Genomic DNA, 23,443 nt, shown 5'->3' on the forward strand with positions numbered 1-23,443 from the left:
TTTTCTTTTCCTTTTTTAATTTTATTCGATTTGGCTTCTTCACTAGCAAGATGTTGATTTATCAGATAGCAAAACGTATCTTCTTCATCCATAATACATACTCCTCGTTTCAATTTTTTTGTCATACTTTCCTTTTTTGTCCGTTTTAGGAAGAATGTTTCACCCCCTTTTTTGACAATTTTTTAATTTCAATTTTACATATGACATGTTTAATAGTAAAGACCATAAGATTAGAAGACATTTTAGTACATTTGACAAAACTTTGATGTAAGAACCACAAAATTCAAAAAAAGATTATTTACATTCTTAAATTTCATGTCAAATTAAAACATAACAAATAAATTGAAACGGAGAATATATATAATAGAGTACTTTAGCATGGCACTGAACTTTAAATAGTGTCTTCAAGTTTACGGTCAAAGTGTCAACTAACTGTCCTATGTGATTTTCAGTGTTTTCCTTGATAAAGTTCTTTGAGCCTTGAGGATCCGTTTGATTGCAGACAATTGGATATTTAGAGAGGATTTGGAATATACTGATAAGTTTCTGGCATGATCCTGACCCGTTGTGATTGGCATCTACACTAAACTTTCGGTGGGAGAATCACTATTATCTCCCAAGTTCACAACATTCGCAAGAGATAAGAAATTTAAAGATGCGGAGCAGGTTTTAATAAAAATAATGTTGAGCGCTCATAAACTCAGAATAATCTAGTTATCAACCTAAATATTGCGGAATTTAATTCCTAGGAACTGAAAGTCAATGTACCAAAACTCTAAACAAAACAACAAGTCTAGGAAAGGGGACGCAACCCCCAAAAGTCATAAACAATAACAGTGTCTGAAGTCTAAGTCCTGGAAGAAGGACTAGCATAAGGAGAGCCCACGGTAACCTGTAAGAATTGGCTTACCCTTGAACTCTAGTAGCTAAAGATCTTCTGATCTAGGTCTCTCCGCAGCCGTCTGAATATGTCATATACTCAACAAAGACAAAGCAAATGTAGTATCAGTACACAAAGATAATAACGTACTGGTAGGATCGCGCGGCCAGCCAGTTAGCGAGACATGAACAAGGAAATACAACACGGTAAGCACATATATACAGAATCGACTTAACCATTAACAACTCATACCCAGTACCCAACCTGATCACAATTCATCAATCTCAATTATCATGCAATTTCACATAAGATTGTATCGAAACATAACACCTAATCCAATTTATGTGTCAGAACGTGATACCCAATCCAATTATGTATCGGAAAGTGACACCCAATCCAGACATACAAAATCAACCACAATCACTAAAAAAGTTCGACTATTATACCTACCAAAAACAGGCTCATTACAATTCATGGCGAGTAAGTAGTCATTTCACATGGTTCATTTTATTCTTTCCTATTCACATACAAATATGCATATAGCGAAGTAATTTAACAAGTACACGCATCACATGCGGGAAGACAAGCCATCACCTACCTCGAACCAAGCTTTGACAACTCTAAAGCTAGAATTTTCCCTTTCCGAGTTCATTTAACTTGTTCTTGGTCTAAAAAAGTCATATACATACAAAGGATCAATACAAAGACCTAATTCACATGAATTATAACATAATTCCTCTCTTAGGCCAAATCTATGATCCTAACCCCCATCTAGGGTTATTTTCCACCATTAATTTCAAGCCAAAACCCTCCCCCCAATGATTACCAACCATAATTCTAGGTTTTAGGAATTGAATTATGTAGTTACGGAGTAATAATCTTACCTTTGGCATGACTAATCGTGGAAAAATAATCAAATGAGCCTTGGGCCACCTCTTAACTCCTTAAGAACAGTTTTGCAGAAAGAATACTGTTTTGGTTTTTTTCAAGACTTAAGCCATGACTGTCTCGCAACAACGAAACCATCCAGCTCTAGCGGCCCCCTGGCAGGATTGGCTAAGACAGAGAGCTCATGAAAGAGTCTCAATGCCTCCCCTTTTTCAACACACCCTTGTCCTAAGACTCCTTGAAATATACCTTTCACGCCAAGTTCAATTTCGGGAGTTTTACTCACCCGAATGCGATTCTATAAAGCCTTACAGGCTTCATATCAACTTGGCTATCAACTAAATAAATCAGACTATAGGTTCAATCCCCCATTTATTTCTGGATCACCCTAGACCTCACCTGACTCAGAATTCGTCTAAGTTTGGCCTAGGCTAAAAAATTTCCAAGTCACTATCCGAAGTTTTCTGCCCGATCGAATTCCTTCCCTATTGGCTTATCCACAGCGACGGGAACATATTGTGACAGTTACAAATAGAGTACTCCCTTCATCCGAATTTATTGTTGGATAAAATATGTATAATTAAGAGTATTTTCAAAATGTATGGTTTACATGAATACCAGATAATATATATATATATATATATATATATATATATACACATTATAAAAGCACGAATATAAATATTGATTGACCAAAATATCCATGAAAAGATTGATTTACTTATTTTCCCTTTTAAGTTAAAATTTTCTCCATCTAAAAAATTACTACAACAACAACAACAACCCAGTGAAATCCCACATCGTGGGGTCTGGGGAGGGTAGAGTGTACGCAGACCTGACTCCTACCAATGTAGGACGGTTGTTTCCGAAAGACCCTCGGCTCAAAAAAAGCATAAAAAAAGGTCAGACAGGAATATTAGAGTAAATAAGTAGATAAGTAGATGACGAAAACGGTCCAAATAATAGTATAATCAAAACACAAAAAACAGTAGATATTATTACTGGATAATAACATAAATACCATAAATAACATACATCAGAGTACAAGAAATCATAGTGCGTTAATACGCCTACGAATGAGGGAGAATAAAATCACTATGTACTAGCCTTCTACCCTAATTTGTGTCCTCCACACCCTCCTATCTAGGGTCATGTCCTCGGTAAGTCGTAAATGCGTCATGTCCTGTCTGATCACCTCTCCCTAATATTTCTTCGGCCTACCCCTACCTCTTCTGAAACCATCCATGGCCAGCCTCTCACATCTCCGCACTGGTGCATCTGGGACTCTCCTCTTCATATGTCCAAACCATCTCAGTCGCGTTTCCCGCATCTTGTCCTCCACCGAGGTCACTCCTACCTTTTCTCGAATAGCCTCATTTCTAATCTTGTCACTCCTGGTATGCCCACACATCCATCTCAACATTCTCATCTCGACAACCTTCATCTTTTACACGTGGGAGACCTTAACTGGCCAACACTCCGCCCCATATAACATAGCTGGTCTAACGACCACTTTGTAGAACTTGCCCTTAAGTTGTGGTGGCACCTTCTTGTCACATAACACACCGGAGGCGAGCCTCCATTTCATCCATCCTGCCCCAATACGGTGTGTGACATCCTCGTCGATCTCTCCGCTGTCTTGCATGATAGAACCAAGGTACTTAAAACTACTTCTCTTTTGGATGGCTTGTTCCCCGAGCCTAACTTCTCCGAGTATAAATGTAATTTTGTACTAGGACTAAACAAAACATATTTCTATTAGGACTAAGTTTATTGTAGGATACATATTATCCTATTAATATTAGGAGCTTAACATTAAATCTATTTCAAGTAAACTATGAGTAGGAAATTTCTGCACGTTTAATAATATTGGTCGATTAAAATATCCATTAAATATTGAACGACTTTTATATCTTTAAGGAGTAAATATTTAATAGTTATAACTTTAATTAATTTAAAACTCCTACATATTTGAATAAGAATTAAATAACAATTATTAAAAGAAAATAGTAAATGACAATTTTGTCAATTGTAGACAAATAGTAAAATGATAATTTTATATATTATAGAGTCTTTCAATAAAGGCAATGTTCAATCAATAATTCAATGAGATACAAACTTCCGTCATTAACTTTTTTTCCTAAATTTAAGATGATTCGAGACCCAACTTCTGAATTTCGGGTCAGATCGAGGTCGGATCTCAATTTGAGTATCGGATCCCGAATTAGAAATTGAGGTAAGATTTTGGAGTGTCAGGGTTAGGTGCCGAGTTAGGTGTTAGGTTGGAGTTTCGTGTCAGGGTGGAATTTCATGTTAGGTGTCAGAGTCAGATTTCAGATCGAGAGTCGAGGTTGAGTCCCAAATCAAATATCGGAGTGCATCCTTAATCGATCATCGGGGTCGATTGTCGGGATTATATCCCGGTTCAAAAGTCAGATCTCATGGTCAGGTCCTGATTAGAAAGTCGGATCCCAAATCAAAAGTTGAAGTCGGATCCTATGTCAGAAGTTTGGATTGAGTCCTAGGCCAGATTCGAGGTCAGATCTCAATTCGTAAGTCAAATTCAGGGTCTGTTGTTGGGGTCAGATCTCGAGTCGAAAATCGGGTCGGGTCAGGAGTCAAAAATCAGAGTCGGTTTCGTGTTGGATGTTAGGCTAGGGAGGGGTTAGATCCCGGTTCGAAAGTCGGGTGTAGGGTCAAATCTCAGGTCGAAAGTCAGGTCCCAATTCAGGATTTTGATCGGGTCCTAGGTCGGAAGCTGGTGTCGAAAGTGCGGTCCCGAATCAGTGTTGGGTGTCAGGTGTCGAGGTCGGATGCCGGGGTCGATTTTCGAATTGGGTTTAGAGTCGAATATCGAGATTGAATCTCGAGTCAGAAGTCGGGTCTCGGGTCTAGTCCTATAACAAGTGTTGGATCGTGAAATGGGTCGGAAGGCAGGATCAAGTCTTGGTTCGGAAGTAGAGTCCCGATTCAAGTGTCGGGTGTCGAGATTGAGTGTCAGGGTCAAGTCTCGAGTTGGATGTCGAAATGAGACTCCGAATAAGTCATCAGAGTTCTTTTTTGTATGATAATTGATAGAGAGTAACATTCATAAACACTAATGTGTATATGTATATGTCAGAATTGGGAAATATTCCTTGAAGTGTAAACAAATATGCCCCATCAAATTGGTCTCCAATCTGCAAGCTTCTGCAGTATTTGTTTGAAAACTTGTGTCTTTTTAAGGTTAGAAGGTCCCCTTATACATAGCCATACTTTTTCAAATCCAAAACCTAGACCAAAACATGTTTGGTATTTTCTCCACCAAGATCTAAGATACTGTCCTGGGCATCAGGAAGACGGGGATCATGGATAAATTAATCATTATTACAAATAATTTGAAAATCTAATTGAATTATTCTTGTCATAATTATTATGAGTTATATATGTACTTGGTTCTGTTCAATAAAAACAAAATACACTAGTACAAGAAATTAGAATTTTACCATTCTCATAATCAAGACAAAATTTCCTTGAATTGTCTGATAATTATTCTGATGGTTTGTCTAAATTTTTGTCTACGATTGTGAACAATAACTTCTAACTTATACGAACTAATCATTTAATTTTTTGTGTATAAACTTAAACTCATCAACTATATAAGTCGAGAATATCTATATGACATAATTTTCTTGATCGAACAATTTATTGAATTGAATAAACAAATAAATAATTATTCCATAAAGTATACTATAACTAAATGATAACTAAATTTATGTTTAATAGTATATTACGATATTTTAACATTTATGTGATACTTATTGTTTCTCAAAAGTTAATTTGACTAATTTCTGAAGTTAGATGTTCAAACACTATATGAAAAATACTATAATATTATGTTATAATTTTTCTCATATTAATATATTGAAAAAAATGTTCTTAAAATATTTATCTAAAAGTATATAATTTTGAATTTGATCTTGGAAAGCAAAAAATCAATCACCTGAGGCAGTAACATATTTTTAAGTACTAATTGAAAATTTGAAATGAATTTAATATGTAAGTCAATACATCAGACATATTTTTGATCTTTCTTAAATTAAAGAATTATTTTCTTCGTCCTATTTAATGTGTTCTTATTTCACAAACAAATTAATAAAAAAGATTTTTAAGACTTGCGTCTAAAACAAAACACAAACATTATAAATTATCTTAATAATGAAGCTAAAATAAAATTATTTGTAAATATATAAAAATATTGCATTAAATAGAGAAATGTTGTAAGACAATAAAAGTATGGATGTTGCGTCCTTTTTTCCTTACCCACTATTTCCTTCTAATCCCTTTTTCCTCTTTTCTCCTAATTTTTCTCTTTTGTCAAAGATGGTGTGCTGATAGTTGCTTTGCCATGACTATAAATAGTCAATGTTTGATGCAAAGATATATACATAAAAATCATAATTCTCTCATTTGTCTCTCTTTCTCTTACTATTTCTCTTATTAATTTGCTAAGTTAATTTCTTTTATAACACGTTATCATAATGAAGTTCTAATTTTCTCCAGATATATTAACTCCTATATTAGAATATGGAAATTTCCCAGTCATCAGTTGGATCCAACATCAATTATGATAATATGTGTCTTATTGATAGTGCCACAACACACACTATTTTAAGATATAAGAAATATTTCTCTTATTTGATTATGAAAAAAGCTAATATTAATACAATATCTGGTAGTACAAGATTAATTAAAGGATTCGGAAAAGCTAAAGTTGTACTTGTCGAAGGAAGAAATTTAATAATTAATGAAGTATTATATTGTAGTAAGTCTCAAAGAAACTTATTAACTTTCAAAGACATTCGTCAAAATGGTTATCATATTGAGACTAGAAATGATGAAAAGAATGAATATCTTTACATTACTACAATGATGTCAAGAAAAAAGTTTATACTTGAAAAGTTACCCGCTCTTTCATCCGGGCTATACTTCACAAGTATTAGCATGGTTGAAACACATGTCATAGTAAATCAAAGGTTTACTAACTCAAACAATTTTATTATTTGGCATGATCGATTGGGCCATCCCGATTCTAATATGATGCGCAAAATAATTGAGAGTTCACATGAACACTCTTTGAAGAACCAAAAGATTCTTCAATTTAAAGAATTCTTTTGTGCTGCATGTTCTCAAGGCAAATTGATTATTAGACCATCAGAAATCAAAGTGGGCATTGAATTCCTAACATTTCTGGAACGTATACAAGGTGATATATGTGGGTCCATTCACCCATCATGTGGACCATTTAAATATTATATGGTTTTAATAGATGCATCTACAAGATAGTCACATGTATGCTTATTATCAACTCGTAATATGACATTTGCGAGATTACTTGCTCAAATAATTAAGTTAAAAGCACAATTTCTAGATTATGCAATAAAGACAATTCGTCTTGATAATGCTGGTGAGTTCACATCTCAGGCATTTAATGATTATTGTTTGTCCACTGGGATAACAATTGAGCATCCGATTGCTCATGTTCATACCCAAAATGGTCTAGCAAAATCATTGATTAAACATCTCCAATTAATTACTAGACCAATGTTTATGAGAACAAAACTTCTCATTTCATTATGTGGTCATGCTATTTTGCATGCAACAAGTCTAGTGCGGATCAGACCTACGAGTTATCATAAAATCTCTCCATTACAATTGGCTTTTGATCAGGAGCCAAACATTTTCCATCTTAAAATATTTGAGTGTGCAGTATATGTCTCGATTGCTCCACCACAATGCACAAAAATAGGACCCCAAAGAAAATTGGAGATATATGTTGGGTATGAATCTCCTTCTATCATAAAATATTTGAAACCTATGACTGAAGATTTATTCACCGTAAGATTTGTTGATTGTCATTTTGATGAATCAGTATATCCAGTATTAGGGGTAGAAAATAAGCAGCTGAAAAGAAAAATAGATTGAAATGCATTATCACTATCTCATTTAGATTCTTGTACAAATAAATGTGAACTGGAAATTTAAAAGATAATTCATTTGTAAAAAATTGCAAATCAACTGCTAGATTCATTCATTGACCTATCACGAGTTACTAAATCTCATATCTCAGCTGCTAATGTTCCAATTCGAGTTGATATCCCAGTAGAACAATTAATTAATGCAAATGAGTTTAAACCACATTAAAAATGTGGTAGACCGATCGGTTCCAAAGATAAAAATCCTCAAAAAAAGGAGCAAACAATCAAGATGATCATGATATGACGGAACCTGCTCAAAAAGAGCGAAAAAACATAACAATTGATAAAACCTTGGAAGAGGTTAAGGTACTTGAAAATGATAAAGAAATTTTGATAAATTATGTCTCATCAGAAAAAACATGGAACCAAAATAATGTAATTAACGATAATAGTTTTGCTTATAATGTTGCTATGAAAATAATGCAACAATATGAGGATCTTGAACCAAAATCTGTCGATGAATGTAGACAGAGGAATGATTGGTCAAAATGAAAAGATGCAATTCAAGTTGAATTAGCTTCGCTTAAAAAACACAAAATTTTCGAACCGATAGTTCGAACACCTGAAGGTATAAAATCAGTGAGGTATAAATGGGTCTTTGTGCGAAAAAGAAATGAAAAAACTGAAGTCGTAAGATATAAAGCACGACTTGTGGCATAAGGATTTTCGCAAAGACCCGACATTGATTATATGGAAATATATTCTCCTGTGATGGATGTAATCACTTTTAGGTATCTTATAAATCTGACAGTTCATGAAAAACTTGGTATGCATCTGATGGATATCATTAAAGCCTATTTATATGGTTCTCTGGATAACGATATTTTATGAAAATTTTTGAAGGATTTAAAATGCCCGAAATATATAAAGATTCACGGAAAACTTGTTCAATAAAACTTCAAAAAACTTTATACGGGCTAAAACAATCAGGGTGAATGTGGTACAATAATCTTAGCGAATATTTGCTAAAAGAAGGATATAAAAATGATCCAATTTGTCCTTGTGTCTTTATGAAAATGTCTAGATCTGAATTTGTCATAATAGCAGTATATGTTGGTGATTTGAATATTATCGGAACTCCTAAAGAAATTTCAGAGGCAGTAAAATGTCTTAAAAAGGAATTTGAAATGAAAGACCTCAGAAAGACAAAATTTTGTCTTGATCTACAAATTGAACATTTTGCAAATGAGATATTTGTCCATCAATCAACATATACAAAACATATTTTAAGGAGATTTTACATGAATAAAGCACACTCACTGAGTACCCCAATGATTGCGAGATCTCTTGGTATTAATAAAGATCCATTTCGACCTCATGAAAATGATGAAGAGCTTGTTGCTGCTGAAATACCATACTTTAGTGCAATTGATGCATTAATGTATCTTGCCAACAATTCTAAACCAGATATAACTTTCTCAGTAAACTTTTTAGCAAAATTTAATTCTTCCCTAACGCGAAGACACTGGAATAAAATTAAGCATATATTCAGATACCTCCGAGGGACCATTGATATGAGATTGTTTTACTCAAATAAATTCACGTCACAATTGATTGATTACACAAATATGAGATATTTGTCTGATGCCTATAATGGTCGATCGCAAACATGCTATTTATTTACATGTGGTGGTACAATTATATCATGGCCTTCAACAAAACAAACTATAGTTGGCACTTCCTCAAATCATGCAGAGATAATAGTCATCCATGAAGCAAGTCGAGAATGCGTTTGGTTAAGATCAATAACTCAACACATTCAAGAAACATTCACCTTTCTTTGAAAAAAAACGTTCCAACAATATTGTATGAAGACAATGCTGCATGTATATCTCAACTAAAAGGAGGATACATCAAATGAGACAGAACAAAACATATTTCACCATTTTTTTTTACTCATGATCTTCAAAAGAAGGGTGAAATAGATGTCTAACAAGTTCGTTCAAGTAACAATTTAGCAGATATGTTTATCTAGGCATTGCCGACTTCAACCTTTGAAAAAATGAGATACAAAATTGGAATGCGTCGTCTCCGAGATATTAAGTGATGTTTTCATCAGGGGGAGTAAAATACACGCGTTACTTTTTTTTGCTTAACCAAAGTTTTGTCCCACTGGTTTTCCTGGTAAAGTTTTTAATGAGACAGCACTCAAGGCGTATTACCAGATGTGTGTACTCTTTTTCCCACTGATTTTTTCTAGTAAGGTTTCAATGATGCATAACATCTATGGATGTTCAGAATAACTATATATATTTGTACTTTCACTAGAATTTGTTTTCCTTTTATATGGACATCCAAAGAGGAATGTTATAAAATAATAAAAGTATAAATGTTGCTTTCGTCCCTTTTCCTGCCCACTATTTCCTTCTAACCCCTTTTCCCTTTTTTCTCCTAATTTTTCTCTTTTGTCAACAATGATGTGCTGATAATTGCTTTGCCATATAGCCAATGTTTGATGTAAAGATATATACTGTTATAAATTAACTTACTTGACAATTTTATAAAGAAAGAAAAACAAGAGAATAATATAGAAAGTATTAATAGAGAGAGTAGTAATATAGAAAGAGTAATAGTAATTCTCTTGTTTTATATGTTTTGTGTGTTTTTACATTGAAGTTTAAGGCTATATTTATAGCCATATTTACAAATGGAGAAAAATATTAGTGGGCAATTTACCCACTTAAAAAGTAAATGGACTATCCACCATTTTAAGTGGACAACCATTTTACTTGGTTGATAATATATACATAAAAATCATAATTGTCTCAATTGTCTCTCTTTGTATTAACATCTCTTATTAATTTGTTAAGTTAATTTCTTTTATTAGAGTAAACTCATATTTTTTTTTATATTAAAAAACAGGCTAGAAAACTAAAAACTGTGTTGAAAAATTTCACTCCGTTCCGATTCAAAACTGTTGCAACCTCCGCCGGTGCAACAGCTCACACACTACAGCTATTAACGAACTCCGCCATCTCCGTCACCGACGATGGATTCTCCGGCGAATACATTCAATCCGAACAAGCGTCTCAAGGAAGAGTTACGATTTTATTTGAACAACAAATCTATAAATTGCAATTTTTTTCACTTTGTTATGATCTGAATTTTGGACAATTGCCTTTTCGATCATTCGTTTCAGGTTTGTGAGCAATTTAACCGGAACTTCAATGATGGAATTATTCCTTCTCATTACCACTCTCTCTGTAAGAAACCGTTGCTATAATTTTTTATTTATTTTTGGGTATTATGTGTTTTATTCTAATTTTTGTTTTGTGTTGTGATTCAGTTGCTCCTCTTTCTACGTTCAGTATATTCCAGTACCAAAAAAGGTGTGAAATAGCACAACATTCTATCATTTATCTCCTGTCATAACATTTTATTCATTCTTGTTTTATGAATATATGCAATTATCTTCTAGCTTCTTATTACGTTTTAGTTAATTGGTTTTATTTTTTCATTTTTCCGGGTTTTTCCATTTTAGATGCTGTAAAGCTTGCATTTGATCCCTAAATCGTTGTCCTGTGTTTTCCTCCTTTATAGTTAGTAGTTGTATTATTTTCTTACCATTTGCTAAATGTGACAAGACCAAACTGTTTATTAGGATATGGTGTTGGGTTGAAAACATTATTGGTTTTATCTGTTTATTTATTTTTGTAATGATGGTGTTCGGCCTAGCTTTCTAACCTCTCTTGCACTTTGACTAATCTACCAAGAGTCACCTTTCACCACCACCGGTAAGTGACTGATTGGAAAAAAGCTCCTAACTTTTCTTTTAATTTTTGTTTTGGTAGTTTATTTTTTTAATTTGGAGCCTGAATATTTGCAGACAGTTTGGAAAGAAAGAAAGGGAGAAGGTTATTATTTTGTTATATTTTGACTTATAGAAAGTAAAGAAACGGCTGTACAGTATTCTAAATTCATCACCCTACTTTGTTATTTTATGTTTTACATCAAATAATAGCTGAAGTCCTAGAATTTTAAAGATTCATCTTTATTATCCCCCAAAAAGACATCCATTGGTTCTTAAGTTTTGGGCATAAAAAGCTCAAATAGATCCACTAACAAGAAATAACTAAGTCAATGCAAATTTTTGTGGTGCAAAATACTTCTGGATAAGTTAGAAGTAAAAGAGCAAGTGTTGAAGCAGGGGAGGATCTGAACTAACTGAACATGTTAACAAGTTATCAGTAAGTTAAGCCACTACTATACTGAGGTTTATGAAAAAGCTTTTTGAGGGGCTCTGGGTCTTTCAGAGGGTAAAGCTGAGGACATTCTCTGGGACTAATGGTTGGGTTAGGAAGAGTATGAAAACTTAAAGGAAGTAGGCCGAACATTCTAGAATTCTGTTTGGAGTGAAGTGAATGGGACTTGGAATATATTTGAAGCTATAAAACTGGGAACTAGAGTTTTGGGATAAGCTTAGGTCTATTTCTCACATAAAAGGTTTTCGGTGAAACCAAGTGACAATAAATGATTTTTATTGGGGAGATACTATCATTGAGAGCTTTCTCAAGAGATCACTAAGAACTATTATAGTGGTGTCATCCTACTTGCCGTATAAATTTGATACTCATTGCACCAACACAGCAAAAATATTGTCATCTCAATTTCTTTCGACCCAAAAAAGGACTAGGTGAGTTGTCCAAAACATACTTGAAATGTTTTAAAGGAATTTTTAACTTATTGATTTTTTTCTTTACATGTGATTTTGCTGTGAAAAGCAACTTTGTCAGAAGGAAAGCTACAGAAAGGATAGAGATATTAGACACAATAAATATATAAGACAGGAGTTCTTAGGATATGTACTTCTCTTTCATTCTGAAGAAAGAGTAAGTATAATATTTGTAGATCAAAAAATCCACAGAAACAACGGAATTAAACTGAATATCCTAATGCAAGAATTCCAAAAACCAGAATAGATGAGTAATTGCTAGACCTTTCTGTTGTCCAAAAGAAGCTTCCAGTTTTGAAGTTACCCGGGTGTGAAACTCGTAATACTGCTAAGTGAAAAAAATAATCTCGGATAAAGGAACAAATACATTAGGCCTTTTATCAAATTTATCAACAACTGAAATCTTTTATTAATGTGTTGACCCTCTACTGGTCAATGAACTTCCTGAAGACCTGTTCTTTTTAGGCTGATTATTGTTGCCGAAAGTCATAAGTGCTTGATTAGTTGTGTTGTCTGACTAAAGAAGTCCTAGCACTTTGTTTGTGACGTTAGTTGTACTTTATTTCCATTTCCTTTTCTTGTTTCACCATTTATTTATGTGGCCAATTACCGTATCACTTCACCCCTTTGTGAGGCATCTGATCCTGATTCTGCAGAGGCCTTGTCGAAGAAAGATGATAACAGTAATGCAGTTGTTTGTAAGAAGAACATGGGATCATATCTTGCTGCAGCGACTCTTGATGTCCTCTGCATTGTATTTCCAGTCATTTTATGTTTAACCGTAAGTGTTCTCTGTCTGTTCTATAATACCAGCAAAATTTGTGGTTCATTTGAACAAGTCAAATAAATGAATGAAAAGATCTCTATTTATATTAACATCTGAATGAAAAGAAAAGAGAAAGAATTATAGACTGGTTATTGTTTCTAGTCATTTGTTGATGAAGTAGTTGTTTCCGGCATGCTAGATGATCTCAAGTTTTGACAAATTGATTTAATACTTGATAATCTTAATCAAATAAGTAACTATTCAATCTCAGATTCTGGCAGATTGGACATATACTATTGCAGTTGGGATGACTTTATTGGTGACATTCTTTATTTTAGCTAGAAGGTAATCAAATCATAGAATTCTACAGCCATTCCATGAAGCTGTTTACATGTATTTCATGTAGCTTGTTGTATGTAAAGGAATTTCATGTTCGATGCAGATCTGGATTTTCGGTTTCTCAGGAAGAGGGGGTCCGATCTCTTAGGACAAATATATCTGCATACAGGGTTGCAATGGTATGCAGAATAACCATCATTTACATAATGCTTTCATCTACTTTAGTCTCCTTTTATTGGTGGAGTTACTATTTATGATTTTAGGGATGATTGCTGCAGAATTTTCTGACATGCATATGTATTCTGGCTGTCGACTTCAAGATATTTCCTAGAAGATATGCTAAAACAGAGACCTACGGTACTGGCTTGGTAAACAACTATCTGTATTCTATTGCCATATTTGTGCTAATACCTTGATGTGAGCACTGAAGCACCGGCTGAGCGATTGGGAACATCCGAATCTGCAGTTGCTCAGTTATAAGGCGAAACGGAAGTTCTAACGACCCTTTAAAAACATTGGTGGCTAGGATTTAGATTGCATCATTTAAAAATTTCTTAACGCGAAGTTTTCCTTGAGACGTAGAGACCAAGGATTGAACTGACAGTAACAATTGTAATATTAAGGGTTATTTCTGGAAAGGAAACGAATGGAATATAAGAGATGATTTGATGGTACTATTTTCTAGTTAACGAATGGAATATAAGAGATGATTTGATGGTATTGTTTTCTAGAGTAACCAGGGTTTTTCTATGTCATTGATTAGTATTACTCTGTATGCTCTCTTGTTGTTCCAAACACAGCGAGGTTCCTTGTATATTTCTTAACATTGCATTTTATCTCTCATTTTAGGCATTGACATGTTAAATAAATCCCAGGTAGCTTTTCGCTAACATATGCTTATTTGCAAGTTGTCATTATGAAAGTTCTTCTCTCTATTTTTCCTTCACTTTTATGTTGTCCTACTATAGTCAGTTCCATTGTATTGAGCTCAACTTCATTGATTCATTCTTTTTGTTTAGGTTTTTCATCCTGGTTCTGTCAACATACTACTTCTGATGAACCTTTTGCCAAAATGTAAACTGGAGTTAGAATTAGGTACCTTATGTTTACCTTGTGGTTATATCAGATGGACATTGGAGTTGGTTCGTTTATTGTGGCAAATGCATTGGTTTCACGACACTCACGTGGAATTGCAAAAACGTAAGTGATGATTCTCGAATTGAACTTTTATCATGACCATTGATGAGATGTTACCTCTTGTGGATGGTGCTATATAGTTTCACATGTTTCTCTTATGGGTTCGTTTGGTAGGATGTATAAGAACTGAATTGGGTGTAAATAGGGTGTATTAGTAATGCTGGAGTTATTTCTTATCCACTATTTGGTGTGGTTTGTTAAAAATAACATGTATTGCATAATTTCTAATACCAATATTATTTTCTCTAATACTTCAAACCAAACAGCCCCTAAGAATATTCTGGCTATGACATATATATACTTCCGTAGCAACCAACCTAGTTAATTGTGTGTAAGTAAACCATGTGAAGATAGCAGGGTGAAAAGCAAAATAAGCATATTGCATAGAGAATTTGTTACTTGAACTGACTTGTCCCTTGCCGTGCTTCAACATTTTTCCCTAGTTTATTTATTGCACTAATTTTACGGTTGACTAATAGGAGTTAAAAATACCACTCATTCATGCAAGCAGGTAGAATTTCTGTAGTTAAGTTTGCACCGAATAAGCTTCAATGACAAGGTTCATGTTGTTTTATCAAATAATGTGGATGCCTAAAGGAGTGATGTTTGATGTCCACAAATCACTGACTATTTTCATCAGATTCATTAAGAGCTTTAATGGGAAATTAACAAGGCATATTTTCATACTATTAATTGATCAGAAGGTATTAAAAAGAATTGTATTGCGCTTTTTAGTTTCATTCTTGGTTGGCTCTGCCTTATATGTATAGAATTGGACAGTGACATAGATATGTCCTAAAGCATCATAATAAATGGTTTTCTCCATACAGCTGAGTTTGCATACGGCTTCTATGTCAATCTTCTATTAAGGGCATTTTTTTCTAGGGATGTTGCAAGTATAACATGTAACTCCTCACTACTACTCATTCCCTTTAATTTGTTGCATCTTCTGTTTGAGTTTAATCAGTTTGAGTGAGGCCTGTGGTTTCAAATCGCTGCCTTGGAGTTATTCACTAGGTTTCATTTAGCAATGCCGAGAAAAGGGCACATGGTCGTGCTCTACAAATATCCAAATATATGTTTCTTTTTGTCCATCTCTAGGTAACATATGCTACAGCTTCCCCTGTATTAGGTACATTACTATCATGCTTCTTCTTAAGTGATCTTTTTGTTCCATGAATTTCTAATTAATTATCCTATTTGATTCTTTGGGCTGGTCAACGTATCTCTCAACTAGTCACCTTTGTAAACTTAAAATCTCCCTGGCTTAGCATTAGTGAATTCTCGTTTTATGAAGAAAAAAAAAATATTGATGAAGAAAGAGTATTTTTTCCAAGAAACCATATAGCTTTTATATAACTGATTCCCCTGTACTAGGGCTTTCAATCAGAACATACAGTCGGATCATGTTTTTTTCATTATGAAAATCAGAATTCTGTTCCATTACTACTATAATTGATTCTCTTCTTGATTCATTTGATAAAGGAATATATTCCTCTGTATTAGGTCTACAAAAGTACAGTCAGATCATGTTGCTTGATTAGAACTGTTATTTAGTTTCTGGTCAGTAATTATCTGATCAATTCTCTTCTTTTATTCATTTGATAAAGAAAATTTTGCAGTTTCTTAATTGGCACTTACATTTCCAGGAATTTGAGAAATGCAATTTCTTCAACTTGTCCACTCATAATCCTGGGGTTTGCTCGAATGTTTTTCACTTCAAGTGTTGATTATCAGGTAAATGCAATCCTAATTCTTCTACATTACCAATGTTTATTCTTTTTCTTTGGCTCGGGGTGTGGGGGTTTTGTGGTTTGAGGGTGGGGGCGCAAAATTTGGAGATTTAAATCCAAGAATCATTCATGAGGCGGCACATTTCTGCCCATTATAGTAATCTGGTGAGTTGATAACTTGAATGTGCAGTATATCCACCTCCACCCCATATGATGCATGCCCGAAATCACGAAGAAGCTTTTGAGAATGTCTCGTGATAGGCCTTCTTAATCATGAATTTTTTGACTTATTTTTCTCTATGTATTTCTGATTATGTTCAACACATCCGCAAGATGAGTGCCACAGAGATGCAGATGCTAAGCTGGATGGGCAATTTACAAGATTAGACAAGATTAAAATGACCACATTTGCCAGAAGGTGCAAGTGGCACATTGAGGATAATATAAGAGAAGGTCGTTTGAGATCGTTTGGTCATATCCTACATCAATCTCCTGATACACCACTCTATAGGTGTGAAAAAATTAGTATATGTTAACATGGGATGAGGTAGACCGAAAGTTACATGGAAGAAAGTTGTCTCGATAGACCTATAATTTCTTCGAAGTGAAAGATAGGGTACAATGAAAGTAAAAGCTCTATATAGGTGATTAGTGTGGAATATGTTTAGGCTGGATTTGTTTTAGGGAAAAGGGTCAAAAATGCCCTTCAACTATTTGAAATGAATAAAAATATCCTCCGTTTATAGTTTGGTCCAAAAATGCCCTTGCCGTCAAAACTTTGGTCCAAAAATGCCCTTATTGTTATTTAATGGGTCAAAAATGCCCTTTTTCAAATAAATATATTATTTATTTACTTTTTGAACACATTTTTTTTCCTAATAAGATATTTTTTATTTGCAAATGTTTATTCTACTTCAATTTGAAAAAAATTAAAAATATTTCTTATTTTATTATAATTATTTTTTATCGTTATTTGAATAAATATTAATGATGGATTTACTATGATCATATATATATATATATGACATATATTATCCGTTGAAACTTAGAGTACATGAAATTATTTTATTTTAATTGATAAAATGAGATTAAGAAGAATAAAATAATTTCCTACATTTTTATTACTTAAAGTGGTTTAAAAAGAAAGAAAACAAGAATAGAGTTCCTTAAAAGTAATATTTTTATAAGGAACAAGGTTTGTTTTCTTAAAAAATAATATATATTTATTCGGAAAAGGGCATTTTTGATCCATGTTGTAACAATAGGGGCATTTTTGGACCAAGCTATCAACAACAAGGGCATTTCTGAACCAAAGTATTGACGGCAAGGGCATTTTTGAACCAAACCATAAACGGAGGGCATTTTTGTTCATTTCAAATAGTTTTAAAGGCATTTTTGACCCTTTTCCCCTATTTTTGTTAAGATTATGTCATCTGAATTTGGATACATATCTGAATATTAAGATATGCATTAAGATTTTAGATGTCTAAATTTGAATACACATCTGAATATTAAGATATTGTATTAAGATTTGAAAACTAAATAACTAAACTTGCCTTTAAACTTAATAAATATAGACATTAACAAAATATATATCGACAAAATATTTTAAATGAATTATATGGCGGTTGGTGGTGATGGCTAGTGGTGGAGGTTGTGGGCACCAATTGGGAAGGTGTTGGCTCATGATGGTATTGTGGGTAGTATCTAATAGTGATGGTGGCTGACAGTAGTGGTTGATGGTGGTAATTGGTGGTGGATAATAGAGATAGCTAATGGTAGTTGTGAATAGTGATAGTGGTCTACGATACATAGTGGTGATGATGCTAAATGGTGGGTAGTTGTAGGTGGATGGTGGTAGTTGATAATGATGGGCATGAACGGTGGTAATTGATAATGGTGAGTGACAACGGTAGCAGTGAATGGATGGAATTGGGGAACTACCATCTTTGTAGGAATTCTTAAATATATCTTAATGATATTATGCCTTTGTTGCATATCTTAATCATTCAAGTCTATTCCAGCCCATTGAGTGGTTGTAATATAAAAAACTCGCAACGGTTAACATCCAATTAATTAAGATTCAGTCCTAAAAAATAAACTGACTTAATGACTGAGATCTAAATGATTGAAATTAAGATTTTTTTTGGTGACCGTGGTATACGGGCCAACTGTGTGCACCTCAACTAATTTTATGGGGTACCTACTACACCCCATCAACATAGGTATCGACATATGCGGGTAATTCTAACCACCAAGGCTTAGACAGATGAGCAAAAACCACCTAAGCTTTTGCCTTCGCTGGGAATTGAACTTGAGATCTTATGGTTCTCAACCCACTTCAAACCACTTGGGTGGGCCTAAAAGAATTTAATACTAGTTTCGGACTGAAGCGTAGTAGTAGTTACATCATTTCTGATTATGATCAAATGTGTCTCAACTTTGAAATTATGTACGACAAGTTTTAAATCTTGATGCAAGCAAGGGATATCTCATTGAATCAGTCTTTTCCACTACATCATGTGTAACGGGAATCAAACCTCTCTGTTGCTGGGGCAAATGTATACTGTACTACTTTGAGCCAACAAATTGTTAGGAGTAGGTTTTATCTTGGATCTAGTATGAACTCAGAAGGTTAATAAGGGAGAGTCTGGGTCTACCAAAGAAGGAGTACTTCTAGGCTTTCCACGAATTGGAATTATTGAAGAAGCTCTTTATACTGAATTTGTTTATGAATGGTCCCTTCCTTTAATTATCATCATCCACTGCAGTATGGATATCATGCTCAATGATTAATAATAACCTGAATTTTCTTTTTGTTGCATATTAAGTTCTTAAAATGATGTGTTACTTTCTTTACTAGTAAACTGCCAAATTTGGAGACAGGATTTCCCAATGTTTTACTGGCAAGGTGTAGTCCCTTCCGTCGATTAGTGAAGCCAGGACAATAGTAGTGTCAAAACTAAAATGCACAATTATGTCGCAGGAAAGGAAACTTTTGTGTAATACCTTATCAAAAAAAAGAAAAGAAAAGAGGAGACCTTTGTGTAATGCTTTTCCATTCCTATTTCTCAAAATGTTCTTATTTTCCTGTGTTTGACTGCAGCAATCATCTTTAACTTTTCTCATCATATTGTTGTGTCAAAATGGTATTTTTAGAAGGGTCCTCCATAGGCGTCATAGTCTTCTAGCTTTAAACTTCCTTTCTGCGTACTGCTTACCTATGTGTTTCTGTTTGTATGTACAATAAACTGCATCTTATATCTGTACTAGTGCTTGCAGATGTTTCTCATGAAGTTTTCCTGCATAACTACTATGATCCTTTCTTCATCTGCATTTTTTAGGCATTTCTTCAAACTATGTCATTCTTAATACTGATAGAAGTCATTACCTTCGTCATAGGTTCATGTTGGTGAATATGGTGTGCACTGGAATTTCTTTTTCACTCTTGCTGGTGTAGCAATTTTGACGTCGATAATTAATCTTCCACCGAGTTATTGTGGAATTCTGGGGTGGTTTATTCTAGTAGGTATTATTGTAATGTTGGCCCATCTCAGAATTTTTGGTACCTTCTCATATACATGGTAAGCCTATAATGTTGTTTGTCCTTTCAGTATATGAGGTCTTCCTGTTGCTTGGGCTAAATGAATATCTTCTTTCAAATGAAAGAGGACATGACATCATCAGTCAAAACAAAGAAGGGATTTTTAGCATTTTTGGTAAGGTGAAGTGAAATAAGAGCAGCCTCTTTCTCTCTCTCTCTCTCTGACACCATGCGTTTGCTTACTTCTTTGTTCAGTTTTATGGTCTTTGTGTCTTCATGGAAATTCTTTGAAGAAGAGATTGGCTGGTTGCCCCTTGCATTTTAACTTGAATATGAAACATTCCCCTTAATTGTTTCTGGACTTGAGACTAGCTCACATAGGTGGAGTTAAGTGAAAGGTTCCAATATATGTAAACTTTTTAAAGTTCTGTGTCGCAATGCTTGTAAATCAAAATAAACTTTAAGATATAACTATCATAATGAGTTCTTAATATATTAGTAATTGGACTAAGGGCAGTTCATGAATTGAAATTTTATTTTAGCAAGAACATGGGGTTTTATTTAGTGTTTTGTGGGGTATTTCTTTGGTCAGTCTAGCATACACGTAAACTGCTTCCTAACATGGGATACATGGGTTTGCTAATTTGTTTAAATGGAAGAATTATGTGAATAATGCGTGGACTAAGGTGAATGTTTCTGATGTTGGTACGGAGAACTGAAGAAAAGGTACCTCTATGTAGAAAAAATTGCAAACATTGGATTCCAAATGCTTATCAATCAAAACAAAATACTAAGCTAGAGATAACTTCAGTATGTTCTGAATATAACAGTAATCAATATAGCAGTTATCACATATTCACATCTTGCAAGCTGGTCCATGTAATATAACTTCATTGTAGTAAGAACTGGGGATCCATTTTATTTTTCTGGGTTCTTTCTTTGTTGAATCTAGCCCATGTATCAACTGTTGCCTATGGTGTAATACAAAGGGATCAGGTAAGTTTGTAGATTTTGGGACAAATAAACATCCAGATCAACAAACATACCCACACACACACTCGCCAGACTCACTGAATAAAAATAGTTCTTTTCCAGATGGAAAAAATAAGTTTATGTTGTGCAAGTTTTCAAGTTCTTCATCAAATTTCTGGATTAAGGCAAGAAAGCTTGATGCCCTTTTTCTAGAGGATAAAACTCTTACGATGACTTTTCTTTTCAAGGCAGAACAAAACATGTTAACTGACGAATTAATTAGCTATTTCTATTTTTCTTACTCATTTCTTTGCTCATATCTTTTCCTCAGAATGTATTTGGGAGTCATCTTTAACCAAGTGTGGTATTTAATTTCATTGTATGAGGTGGTTATCATAATATTTTCAGTATTTCTTGTCACAATCTCCTTACTTTTTTATTTTATGATTGGTTATTTTGGTTTAGCAAATTATTTCTGTTGATATCAGGTTATTGGGGGTTGTACCTTGTCTGTGTCCAACTAGGCAGCTATCTTTTCTTTGGAAAACCTGGAGATGCTGTGTTGAGGACAAACGATTGGGCAAGGATTAGAGTCTGGATTATCTGTCTTCTATTCTGGTCTGATTTCTGGCTATGGAGTATTTGTTGTCCACTTCCTGAATGTTTGCTGTCTTGCTATAATTGCTGATATTTCTAAGCTTGTTGCTTCCTCTTCATGTTGCAGGTTGTTGACCGTTTTCCTAGATAGGCATGTTGAGAGGGTTTCTCGCAGAATGGTAGAGTTTATTACTCTGGGAGTTGTCCTCTTTTTATTTTCCGTCGTAAATATCTTAATTTTCAGTCTCATTTTATGTCAAATGACTAATTATCTCTTTTAACAGTGCAACTTGGCTTATGTTACTGTAGTATTGGCTATGAACCTTCAGGTAAGATTCATGGAAATTGGCTCTGTTTCCAAATGACACTGGACTCTCTTCTGCATTGTGTTTCAAGAATGTTCTGAGCTGTTTTCATGTACTCTTTTCCTTCAAGTCTGTTTCTGTGATACGACTAAAGATCATCATTCACTCTTTTATTCTATGTACTTATATGCTGATTAAAGTTCTTTTTTCATAGTTAGAATGTGGAACTGTCTCTTCCCTGTGGCTCCTTTTGTTTGCTTAACTGTGGTAGCTACCTGAATAGAGGAAGACTCTACTAATTAGCAATTTTTTACTGCTTTTTAGGGAAGAACTTTGGGATTACTTGTGAATTTCTCTTGAATGTAATGCTGCATAAGTTCATACAGAAATCTGCTGGCGTGATCCATATAATGTTGCATTTTTTTTTTCGATTTAGGCATGAGTCAACATTTCCTCTTTTCAGGTTTTTGCAGTTTTAACTCTAGCTGATTATGTACCTGGATATAAAGTTGCAGCATTGATAGAATATTTTGACCGAAATCTACTAGGCTCTTTTCTTCTGGTGAGGAAAAATTTATTGGTGACATCATCATTCTATAAGACTTTATGTTCAACCTTTGATCACTGGATGATTAGTCATATAAATTGTTGTGCAATCATGCAGGCTAACGTGCTAACTGGAATGGTTAACCTTTCCATGGATACCCTCTCTGTCTCACCATTCGTTGCACTTGCTATCTTGGTTGGATATGCATATATTTTATCTATTGCCGCAGCAGTTGCACATTTCTATGGTATTCGATTGAAGTTTTGGTAGTGGAGCTTGTTCTAGTGTACTCTAATTTGAATTCATTCTTTAAGGCATCCTCCATTATAGGACTGTTCTTAATATTATTCCTGTAATAGATCCTGTGCGTCTACAATAGATTCTGTAATCGAGGCATTGACTGATCAATCATATATTTTTTCCTTGCCCCCTCCCCCCTTTCCTTCAAAGAACCTGTTGGTTTAACTATACTATAGAGTACTCTATTTCTGTTATTTAGAAATGCACAGTGAGAAGTGTGGAGAAATGACTGAAGCATACTCACATGAGCATGTTATCACGGCCTAAATCATATGCCGTTGCTGTGCCACAACAACCAAAAGGAGTATATGTGACAGGAAGCAGCAGAGAGAGTGAGACCTCAACCCCTCTTTTAGCATTCTTTGTGCATGCACTGGGTTGGATTGCCCATGGCCATACATAAATATCAAATACTGGGGCAAAAAAAGAAAAGCCAAACTCAAGCCCCATTTGGGAAATGTTATTAATGGGTCCCCAAGAAAGTTAGATTACTATATTTTCAAAATAATAATAGATGGGAGAGTTTTAGTTTTTGAATGCAGATGATTGGTGAAATGTACTACTTTAGAAGAGAAAGCTTTGGTTGGTCACATGGATTATGGATACCCCTATACAGAGAGGGCCTGACAGCTTGGACCATGGACCAACATCCATTCATCCGTCCTCTTCTCCAGATAAGGTGACAT

General features: G+C 34.2%; 1 protein-coding gene across 1 annotated transcript; it reads left to right on the top strand.

The window, feature by feature from the left end:
- Positions 1–10,151: 10,151 nt before the first annotated feature.
- On the top strand, positions 10,152–22,909 carry LOC129889685 (uncharacterized protein At4g17910). Its single transcript, XM_055965096.1, has 17 exons — positions 10,152–10,242; positions 10,648–10,824; positions 10,925–10,988; positions 11,072–11,114; positions 13,114–13,238; positions 13,495–13,568; positions 13,666–13,741; positions 13,841–13,930; positions 14,689–14,762; positions 16,409–16,496; positions 19,895–20,021; positions 20,107–20,211; positions 21,497–21,626; positions 21,733–21,784; positions 21,890–21,934; positions 22,374–22,472; positions 22,575–22,909. Exons 2-17 carry the CDS (start codon positions 10,775–10,777, stop codon positions 22,725–22,727), a joined length of 1,395 nt encoding a protein of 464 aa, XP_055821071.1. The 5' UTR covers positions 10,152–10,242; positions 10,648–10,774; the 3' UTR covers positions 22,728–22,909.
- The last annotated feature ends 534 nt before the right edge of the window (positions 22,910–23,443 follow it).

Source organism: Solanum dulcamara, chromosome 5 (assembly GCF_947179165.1).
Source record: "Solanum dulcamara chromosome 5, daSolDulc1.2, whole genome shotgun sequence".
Taxonomy (NCBI): Eukaryota; Viridiplantae; Streptophyta; class Magnoliopsida; order Solanales; family Solanaceae; genus Solanum; species Solanum dulcamara.